We start from the raw sequence: 12,108 nt of genomic DNA on the forward strand, positions 1-12,108 counted from the left end.
GTTAAGTTCAATTCCACTTTGCATGTACCTGAAATATCATGAAAAATTATATATTGTTGAAAAATGTTGCATACAACCTTACATAAAACCTTATGTCCAACCCAAAGTTTTAATCACAAATACAATTCAAATATAACATATTTTAACACCAAATCAAATTAAATCTATTAAAGAAATTGAAGTGTAAACAAAATTTTTGGACCCCGCCTATTGGTGAAGCCACATCACACCATCCCTTGGACCAGACCCCATGTTCAAAATCTACATGCACAAAAATTATTACAAGTCATATACCCTATCAAATGCTATCTAATAATTTGAACCGTTTGAAGAGGAGAATTGCAATAAGATCATGAAGACAGATGTCAGCACCAGTGTAATGTGCTCACATTCTTATGTTGACATACAAAAAATAAACGCTCCCTGCCAAATCTGTTTCAGAAAACACATTTACTAAACACTTTGCCGTGAACATGGTTCAAGTCAGTTGAAGCAAATTTGACCTTAACCCTGGTAAATGACTTTGACCTTTCTCGGACACATGTATCTCTGTTAACTTGACAGGGTATAACACATCCAGCCTAACTGGTACAGATCATCAGGCAAGACCAGGGGTAAGATGGCAGACAGATAATAGGCCCCTCATCAGGTAAGACCAGGGGTAAGATGGCAGACAGATAATAGGCCCCTCATCAGGTCAGACCAGGGATAAGATATGGCAGACAGATAATAGGCCTCTCATCAGGTAAGACCAGGGGTAAGATGGCAGACAGATAATTGGCCCCTCATCAGGAAATACCAGGGGTAAGATGGCAGACAGATAATAGGCCCCTCATCTTTGATCCAAATTAACTTTTTATTAAGATCTTGAATTTACACTTAGCAACACAAAATCTTAACTTTAAACACTAATCAGTCTATAGACCTGTCTCCTACATATGTAATACAGGCTTATCTGAATTCATTAAATACACAAAACCTTTCCAGGAAATGAGACATCCGATCTAAACCCAAGATTTATACGACATCCGCCTAATAAAATAGGAGTTCACAAGGTGGCTGCTGCCTTCGCCTTGTTGACTGCGTCATCATAAATTGTTCCTCGTCCACCATAAAGCACATCTTAACTCATCTATATTCAGTTTCCTTTCACTTGCTTCATGACTGACCATCTTTGCTCCTAATCAACATGCAATAAGATTTCTATAGGGTCTTTTATGAATCTGTCATGACCAACAAGACTGAAATTTCTTCGATCACACAGTGTGAAATCACATGCACAACCAACGGCTTTGTTCCCATTTTCAAATTAGCAGTTTATAATATTTGTTAAAGATATGGTGTTTAATAGTTTATCTGGAATAGCAAGTATTTATTAATTTCATTTAAATTACCTTTGATGTCAAAATACACCTATAAGATTTTAGTACTTTTGATTTTTTTTCCTTCAGTTTTTATTTTCGATTTTCACGAGATTGACCTTTTTCAGCATCAGCATTATATTAAGGACAATTAATACAAAAAAAGAAAAAAAAAACCCGCAAAAAGAAAGAAAAGAAAAGAAAAATGGATGTTATATGGGTTGATCTAGCTGCAGAACTGTAGCTCTCCGAGAAAATATTGGGACTGATCTGTCCCAGTATTATTTCTTGAGTGACAGTTCTGCAGCTAAGCTTGATATATATTGTTTGGTTTAGTTTCGTTGTAAAAATTCCTAAACAATAAGGGACATGTAAATTTTCTATGATGTTCAATAGTTGAAATATATTACCTATGTAACTCGATCCAAATTTTCCCCAATGTTTTGGACTTCACTGAGAATCAAAGTAATTAAATAAATTCCATTCAGTAAATTGTATTCATTAAACTTACAAAACCATAAATTAATTTTCCTTTTCATCATTTTTTAAAAAAGTTTGTTTGTAACAGTGTTGTAAATAGCCAGATCAATTCTTGACAGTTATTGGAACAGAATTGGAGGTCAACAACGGTGAGAATGAGGAGCCCTTCCTGTGAACCTGAGCTGATAGCCGCTGAGAGGGCCTGAGGACTAGTCACAGCCCTGGAGCTGAACACCAGCCGAAGGTCACACTGTCCATCGGGGCATAAATTCGATGACAAATTGACTTATTAAAGGACTGTTAATGTAATTGATAGTGACTACATTGATGTCGTTAGCTTCCTGAGAGGTGTCCACAGCTACGCACTCGACATACACAGTCTCAGGTTTCTCAATATTTTCCAAAGTCTGCGAATGTCAACTAGAGAGCTTGTCAATAAAATCGTATGCTTTAACAAGTTATGCTGAATAAACACATGTCAGAGCTAGCTGCAAAGCAGTTATCAAAATATAGATATTTAACCCTAACCTTAATGACCTTCACTTGTTCAGCCAGTATTTCATATTAAGCTACAAATTTAAACTTTTTTCTAAAATAATACACATACTATAACACATACATTCAATGGCAAACCAAATTTTGAGACCTATTGTAAAAATAAAATGTTTTTAAAAAAATGTCATTTTCAATCACTTCTCTCTTCAAGCACCAATGACTAAAACACGTGGAAGAACAAAATGAAGTCTGCTTTGACATGATTCACTTTTTTCAGATATACTGTACAATATTATTGGAATGTAGATTCTTTTTTCTGAAAAGCGTAAGAGGTGATCGAATGTCATGCATGACTTGAAAAAATTCACTTTGGTAATGTGTCATTGCTTTTGAGTGCAGTACCCTTTTCAGTCATTCAAAATGCGATAAGGTTACAAGGGTTTTAATGCAGCTCATGAACAATTATTGCAATAAGTCCTATAATTACATGTAATCAACTGGTATGCATTCATTGTCTCCCCTCAGGGACTGGGCTATCTCTGCTATCTATCAGCAAGGTTTACAGAGGTCTACAATGTCAGACACTGTATCTGCTGTTACCATCAGGTCGATAGTTCACGCCTGAGATTATCCTTCATCTGCTCATGGACCTGGGGAGGACAAAACCCTGGAAATCCCCCACCCCACCACCACCACCACCACCACCACCAATTCTTCTTAACACCAATCAATAGAAAAGAACATTGTTTCTACCTGTTTTTTGCCTCCAGTTGGGATATTAGTTCCCTTTGTGCTTTGTTGGAATCCAAACTGAAGTTCAACTCGGTTGGACTTCTTGCCTAAGAAAGACAATATTAAAAATTAATCTTAGATTAAATATATATATAACAGCTGTAAATATAAGTATATTAAACCTTTTAATTGATTTAATTTGAGGCAACATGCTCAGTCATTTTCTAACTGAATTTAAAAAAAAAAAGTCCTTCCAACACTTGAAAAGTACATAATCCAACAACGAAATTGATCAGAACAAAATTCACAACTTTATATATATATATATAAAAAAAAATACAGCTTCTAGTACTTTATTAAATGGTAATTACCTACCTTTACTGCTCCAGTAAAACACATTTGTTATCTATGACAGAACTCACAAAAACTTCAATTAAATTACCCCAATTCGGATTACTCAGAAAATCTTCAGACTTACCACTGTCACTGGGTTCCGATTCCGTTTGACACTTTGTTGTGATTTACTTCTCCTAATTTTTTGAAAAAATGTTTTCATGATTGCCAATTTAACAATAACAATTATTGCTCCTGAGTGCGGTGATATACTTCAAAAGTAATGGAGTTTCTTTATACGCACCGTCAGTACTACTCAATATATCAGTTCATCATAAACTGTCAATAAATAAATGAGGGTGCCTTGCCCAGTGCTTTTGAAATACTAAAATATTGATGGATAATTGTATCCACTTGACATATTGTGCATTTGATGTAAAACATCAATACACAGATCTAGGAGTCTTCATACACTGGTAATCGTGGCCCTCGTGCCCATTATCACTCGATCCTACCGGTTCCAGCGCTGGTACCCCACAATAGAAATGAGATATTATGTAACAGATTGTCACTGTTACACAACTGTCGCAGTGAGGTGCCACAAATAATAAAAATCCATAATTTTTTGTTTCAAAATATCTATCACATTCTCTGTGAGTTCTTGCAGTCCCTCTCGCACTGCTGCTGAAGCCTGAGTCAGCAGGGTTCTAGGAGGCCTCTCATCTCCCGTAAAACACTATTGGCTATATGAGAACTGTCCCTGCTCATGTCTTTAAATGAATGCATAATTCCCTGAATTATGTCAACAGTGGAGAATTGGAAGACTATTCAAAAACCGCCTGTGACATTTTCTGCTGTGAGAGGTTTTGGGGTACACTGCTTTACTAACATCATAAATAACGCGCTGGATCATAATGCCAGTGTGAGTGATCATATTGAATCTGCCTAGTCAAATATCCGGAAGTCTCAATAATTACTGGATATTTCTGACAAAGACTGAATAAACACTGAAAATAGGACAACCCAACTTCACGTAGGCTCTGAATGTGTCTTTGATCATGTTACAATATTTAGTTTTACTATTTACTATCACACCAAAAAGCTCCAACATTTTCCCCCCTTTTTGTCTATATGAATGTGGCAATCAATTTTTCGGCGAACAAAACCAGAAAACGCATTCATTAACTATTGATAAAAGTGAGAATAATAAATACACTACGAGAACTGTACAGAATCTATAAAATAATCAGTATCATATGTGCCACTGCTTCATTATACTAATGTTGTTATCTGGTTATGTAATAGAAGCTTTAGAGTTGGCCCTTTAAAATCACCTCGAATCTGCTGCTATTACAGATAATGCCTTTTGATGGTCCTTATAGCGCTATGTAAGGAAGCAATTCCTAACTTAATAATTTACATCATTCCATTAATTCTATATATATCTAACTGATTCTGTAAAATGTGTTATATTTCTTGATCATTTATCACCTTGCACAGTTAAGGAGGTACATGTATACTACATTGTCATAATGGCCGACTTCCTTTAAAAACATGAATGAAAATACAAATATCAGCAGCAATAAAACATGAATGAAAATACAAATATCAGCAATATTTGTATGTTCCATTTAGATTTGTTTGCCTAGCTGGGTTACCTTCTTTGATTAACGTGTTGACTCCTGATCTGAAGATCACAGGTTCGAGTCCAGCAGGGGTTTTAATCCCCCCCCCTCCCTCCAGATTACATGCTACCTAAACTGCAGTTTTTGACTAAATAAAGTAAATTTGAAAGTTTTCAATTTCAAAATATCATTTTACATATCCTCCACTTTTAATCCATAGCAAATCTCCTTGGTGTGTTATGCCTCCATGCTAATTAAAAGTTTTGAAACAGCATTCAAATTCTTTTCTTTTTTGGAAAAAACCATGAGGGTATCAATTAAGCTGGCTTATACTTTTCATGAAGTCCTAATTCATAAATTGTTAATTTGCATGAAAAGTAGATGTTTCTTGAAATTCCTTCTTGATATTAACATTCTACTTTCATATCATTCTGTTGGAATTCCCAGCTGTTGAAACAGACGTACTATATTTATCAAGATTCATACACCCATTGTTCACAACTGCACCTCATTCATTAGGAAATGGCTATCATTATCATTTTGTAAAGATATCATTTACATTCATAACTAGACATAAATATATAATCATCAAACATTTAATATCTTTATTGATTGCAGTTTTTTAGCATTTTCACGGCAGTTAATTAATTGAAAATTAAATATGTTTGGTTGTGTGTGTTTATATAATCATTAAACATTTATTACTTATATATCAACATACTATAATCTATACTATAACACTAGTTCTGAATGATTGGTCTTGAATATTAAATGAGAAATGATCTAGAGCTACTTGAATATTTGCTTTGCATTATATATTTAATTAATAATCATAAATAATCTAATCATTTCAGATATTACCAGGTCAATGTTAAATATAACTATAACTGCTGCTCACGTTTAGAAATTTTTTCAAACCCACTCACAACAATAGATTATTTTACGCATAAATTATCACAACAATAGATTAATTTACGCATAAATTATACAAATTTGGAATCACAAGAGAAACTGTTCATTTGTTTGTCATTAAACCCGCCTACATTTGTTTTGTGTTCTCTATCGTGATTGACGAAGGTTATTGGGGTACATCAAGGATACACAGGCCAATTAAAGGCTTAGTGTTAACTTCCTTTCAGACAATGATATAAAGGAAATTCAAATGAGTAAAAAAAAATGAACTTAATTTTTTTTGACATGGGGTTAAAAAAAAAGAGGGGGTGGGTGGGTGGGGTTGGTTTATTTCAGAACACTAAGGAAGTTTATGTCTCTGAAGTGGGTCCATTGGAACAGCCCCCCCCCCTTCAATGAAAAGAAAACAACCTCTGTATAAATTTATGCTTTTAAAATATCTCCCCACCTAAAGTGAAAGTAGTGGTTTTGTTGCAAAATTCAGTGTATTTTGTGTAAGAATGCCAAAAACTCACCCATATTCTGAATTTGACCAAAATGACCCAGCTTCATCATCAGTATTCTGACATAAAATAGTAAGTCTTTACTCAGTATACTCATGTGACAGAAAATAGTAAGTCTTTTCTCAGTATACTCATGTGACAGAAAATAGTAAGTCTTTACTCAGTATACTCATGTGACAGAAAATAGTAAGTCTTTTCTCAGTATACTCATGTGACATAAAATAGTAAGTCTTTACTCAGTATACTCAGGTGACAGAAAATAGTAAGTCTTTACTCAGTATACTCAGGTGACAGAAAATAGTAAGTCTTTACTCAGTATACTCATGTGACAGAAAATAGTAAGTCTTTACTCAGTATACTCATGTGACAGAAAATAGTAAGTCTTTACTCAGTATACTCAGGTGACAGAAAATAGTAAGTCTTTACTCAGTATACTCATGTGACAGAAAATAGTAAGTCTTTACTCAGTATACTCATGTGACAGAAAATAGTAAGTCTTTACTCAGTATACTCAGGTGACAGAAAATAGTAAGTCTTTACTCAGTATACTCAGGTGACAGAAAATTTTTGTCCAAAACTTCTCCCTAGCAGAAAGTAAAACTGTCAAAAAAACTTAAGTTTTCTTCATACTAAATTTAAGTAAAATTGTGTCACATTTGATGTAATGTAATTGCAAATGACGTACCTAAATATTCAACACAAATTGTGGGAAACATGTACAGAATCTTTTATGATATAAGATTAGATAAAGCCTGCATGTATCTTTCATCTTTCTTTTCTTCAACTCTGTTATGGAGACCAAAAACAGTCGTATATAGTCATGTATAGTACTTTTAAAAAATGTTGAGCTTGGAATAATACTCCCAGGGAGTGAAACAAACCCGTAAACCAAAAAACATCATAGATGTGGACAGAAAAAAATCTCACAGGGCTAATATCCGTCTCACATGTAGGTATAATATCGGCCGTTTCAAAATGGTGATAATCTGAAGAATAAATCTCCCAATAGAATTCTACAAACAATTCAAATCAGACCAATTCTTGGAATTTTTTCCTTGTCAGTTAGCAGGCATTTCCACCCTAAAGACTTAATTCCATTTTAATTCATAACATAATAGGATAATGAAAAAATCAGGACAAAAATAATCTTATCCCCATGGATAGGCAGCTTCATCATTCATTGTCTGGAGGCTAAATCCAATTAAACCATCCACAAGTTTTTCACTGGATGGTTCTATTATTAATGATTTTTTTTTTATCCTCATCTCAGCACTTACTAGTCTAGCCAACCTACTGAATACAAGATCATTAAAACACAATAATTAATTGTAAATTCCACTGCATCAATCAAAAATTTCATTTATAAATTTTTTCCTAATACATTTGTGGTCACAGTGAACAACGTTCTGCTACGTACGTTATACAATGACAAATCTAAATCTGACATATTCTTGTGGATGAAACTTTTCCATTTTGGAAAAAATGACCAACACCACAAGATTTAAATTTAATAACACTTGTACAATCTACAAAGATTTAAATTTGATATAACTTGTACAATCTACAAAGATTTAAATTTAATATAAAACTTGCACAAGCTACAAATGTTTTATTAGAATGGTATTAAGCTAAAACGATTGAGAGCATATATTTCTGTATTTCTTAATACTGATGTGGTTGTTTTGTCCATGTGAGTGGATATCTCTGACAGTTTATCGTCATTTGATTTTTAGAATTATCAGCCTTTCGTTTCAAATGCAATCACCCAGCATAATGGCGAAACAAAAACCTTCATCCAATAATAATTGATCTTTACATGTCTAATGGCTTAAATCATCTCCAACTTTGCATTTGACAAATAATGCAACCAAAAACTGCACTGACAGCACAAAAATCAGCTGGTCCTGACACTCAACGACAAGCTGTGTGAATGAAGGTTCTTAATGTACTGCTAGTGCTTACAGTTCTGTGTGGTCCAAAGCTGAGAAAAGATTTCTGTCAAAGTCTTAGCTTTATGACTGACAATAATTGATCAAATCTCTGTTTTTATATCTTTTGAGCCAACATTCTGCTCTCGATACCTGTGATATTTAGTGAAATACGTTGCATTTTAGTATGATTAATTGTCAGTTATTGATTTTTCTCTGAATATCCTATACTGGACCAATAGACGCGAATTTATGCACGTTATCATAAATCCATCACAGGACAGATGAGACGTTTTCAAATATTATCTATTTTCATATTGATGCTACAGCTTTAAACAATTAGAAAACAAGAACCATGAGTATCAAATTCATAAACCCAATATCCTTCCACGATAAGTTCATAGTTTTTCAGTTCAACTGAAATGTTTTAATTTTTTTCCCTACAGACTTTTGCGGTCTTGTACAGCATGTGTAAAAGCTGCTAGAAAACTGTATATTTATGCAACAAAATCATGAAATGATTCAGCTCCTGCCACACTTTCAAATAAATATCTTTTTCACTGACAATAAAATTAGTGCCTCTATATCATTTGGTTAACAAAAATGAGCTGGCCAAATTAACCCTCTGAAATCAAAATACCAAACTAAACAGACACGAAACTCTTGGAGAGACCAAATCTCAGAGCATCATAATGGAAATCACAACTTTCCCTGCCAAAAAAGTCATGGACATCATGCAAATCATGCCTTGAAATGACACTGGCATTCTTTCTACACATAAACATCTAATAATTTGGAGTGGCAGTTCCCGGGAGAAGAGTTCTGTCACATGTACTACGCTGCCTAATGACACAAACGCAGATTCCCTCCAACACTTCTCGCTGGACCAAAAAAAAATTACTCTCTAACGATACCAGATTTACAACACTTTTCAATTTAGGTGACTCTTTTTCAAAACCTGTTATAATCCTCTCTACCGAGATGCATGACAGTTTGGCACTTCCCCTGTATGCCAAATTAAAGTATAAGCTTTTAGTACTTCTGCTTTTAGCCCAAGTACCAGATATAGCATATTACTGTGATTAATATCACGATTAAAACAAAACTTTTGTAGATCTTTCCCAAAGTGACCTCTAACCTTTGTTATAATTACACCCCGGGGACAATACACAAGCAATTTAGCAGTAGAAGTCAATGTGGGTTTGGTATGTTAACAATTCACCATCTTGTGGGGATGGTAGTCTGCAACATCAGCAGGTTGGCGAAACAGAGGCCCAGTGCTATAATGATCTCGCCAAAATTCAGTTATGCACAATATAATACTATTCATTAATAACGAATTCATTAATCAATATGCAATCTTTGTCAGGGAGTGGGACAAAATTACACATGATGAAGCTCTAGTTTAATTTAGACTTGTATGATGAAAAAAAAGATAATGGCTGATTTCCACATAGTAATCATAGAGTGGTATGGAAATGTGCAATCTGCAAATATTGGTTTATTCCAGGGAAATGTTCATTTCAAAGACAGTCACTGTTTTATGACAAAGGACAATCGGGTCTATTGTCTATTAAAATGCTAATTATGTCATAAGGTACAAGCAGTGGGCGGGAGCTGGATCATTTCAAAGTATCGCAATTACTACAGGTGTAAATTTAAAATTGCATTCCTTGACTCCTGATTTATTTCCAATTCCAATGATAAACTAAACCTGTCCATATGGGACTTAACTAATATCCCTGTGGGGTGCATTCAAACTGGGGTATTTCCACATACACGGATGCCAAATTTACTTTAACAATCCGCAAATAACATAGCTACAATTACACTTAAGACTTCATGTCTGTGACCTTGATGGAAGGTCATGAATACAACTTAAGTCAAAAACAACCTTTGAGTCAAGTTTGAATGAATGCTTTTCTATTACAAATACCAGTGTATAATACACACAAAAAGTTTAAAATTTCTCCCTCGGTGATCTTGACAAAATGACCACAGGGACTTTCCACTGCTCCATGTTGGACCAAACTTTGGACTCATTCACGATTTAAAAAATTCTCCATTTCCTCAAAACTCTGCTAATTTTTCAAAAATCTGTGTTTGACCCCCCCCCCCCCCCCCCTTAGAAAATCAATGAAACGAAAGAACGTAAAATCCGGCATGAGCCACAACTCAAAATTATACATATTGTAAAAGTTTGACTAAAGTGAAATATTACAAGTCTTCAAGATGTTGATACAAGAAATGAAATCAATCGTAATTCATACACTATAATATATTATGCAGTGAAATTGATGGTACTGTAAATGTACATTTCTACGCTTGGTATTTATTTTTCGCCAAGTCAAGTCACACAAAATCTGTATAATGTCAAACCAGAGGACTTATAAAGTATGTAATCAATTTTCATGTACCCCATATACAACTTCAGCAGAACCTTATGCCTACAGACCAAACAAAAAATGATAATCCGCGAAATTATGACTCCGTGGAAATAAATACGATTTCAGTAAATAAAAACATGGTGTTCAAACAACATCACAGGGAACAGTGTAGCTGTGCTACCTTTTGTGTATAAATTATCAGCCACTGTCATGATTTTTTACAATTTATTTATTTTGCGGTGATTAACAAACAAGTTCTACAACGTGCATTAATGTATCTCGTCAGACCGTGGCGTGATGAGGTCATTGATGTGGGAGAAAACTGGAGTGTTTGTGGCATGTTCAATATGAAAAATGAATAACTTACAAATGGTCAATACACATTTGTTTTTTATTTGATAGCAAAGGACAAATATGACGGTAAATTAAAATTTTGTAACTCAAGAAGATTGATTGATGTTTTCCGCCACTCAACAATTTTTCAGTTATCTAGTGGCGCCCAGTTTTTATTGGTCGAAGAGAGAACCCAGATACAATGTACCTGGGAAGAGACCACCAACCTTCCGAAAGTAAATTGGGAAACTTTCTCACTTAATGGCACGAGCAGGATTCGAACCCGCACTGACAGAGGTGAGAGGCCGTGTGATTTTGAGCGTGATGCTCTAACAACTTGGCCACGGAGGCCCCTAACTTAAAAAGAACAGAATGGTTAAATTTTGAGAGCAATTAAATAAAAGGTGTCATTTGATTTTCATGAGTGTTTTATTACTTGAAAATTGTCATTCATTTGACAACATGAATTTCTCAAATGTTCGGTTAAGCTCCCTAAAATTCCCAATCTGGGGGGCTCAGGACCCACAACCAAATTGCTATGGAAAATCCCTGGAACTAGGCATGGAATTTTGGGAATCAGAATTTGCCGGGCAATATTCAGATATTTGGTAATGACCATCTTCAAAGGCAATAAACATAAAATAAGTACTTACATTGTGTGTTTTATCGATCATTCAAGTAATTTTTGTTTAATATCATTAAACTATTACTTTTGAAAAAGAACATCAGATTATACAGGAATATTCAGATGATTAGTAAATGCAAATAGCAAACCTGATTGCTATTGAGGACATGTGTATTTAGTATCTTTATCATTGCATTACAAAGTGGTTAGATAAAATAATTAATTTAGAATAATAAAAGTTTTGTCAAATTCTAGTTTGTTTGTCCTATATGCATCTGTAAACTGAATTCCTCGGGGTGCATGTTACTAAATCAACACGAGTCCCAGGTAGAGGATAATTGTTTAACAATAAATTAAGTGATAGTCAACAAAAAAAATTATAATTGTCAGTAAC

General features: G+C 34.2%; 1 protein-coding gene across 6 annotated transcripts in view; it reads right to left on the bottom strand.

The window, feature by feature from the left end:
- The window catches only part of LOC125669436 (dystrobrevin beta-like), an 86,398-nt gene that overhangs the window by 21,392 nt on the left and 52,898 nt on the right, over nt 1-12,108 (bottom strand). For all 6 annotated transcript variants that reach the window (XM_056163758.1, XM_048903923.2, XM_056163756.1 and 3 more), the window contains one exon: nt 3,090-3,175. In XM_056163758.1, coding sequence (XP_056019733.1) covers nt 3,090-3,175 — 86 coding nt within the window. The remainder of the gene's footprint in view (nt 1-3,089; nt 3,176-12,108) is intronic.

This window comes from Ostrea edulis, chromosome 4, assembly GCF_947568905.1.
Source record: "Ostrea edulis chromosome 4, xbOstEdul1.1, whole genome shotgun sequence".
Taxonomy (NCBI): domain Eukaryota; kingdom Metazoa; phylum Mollusca; class Bivalvia; order Ostreida; family Ostreidae; genus Ostrea; species Ostrea edulis.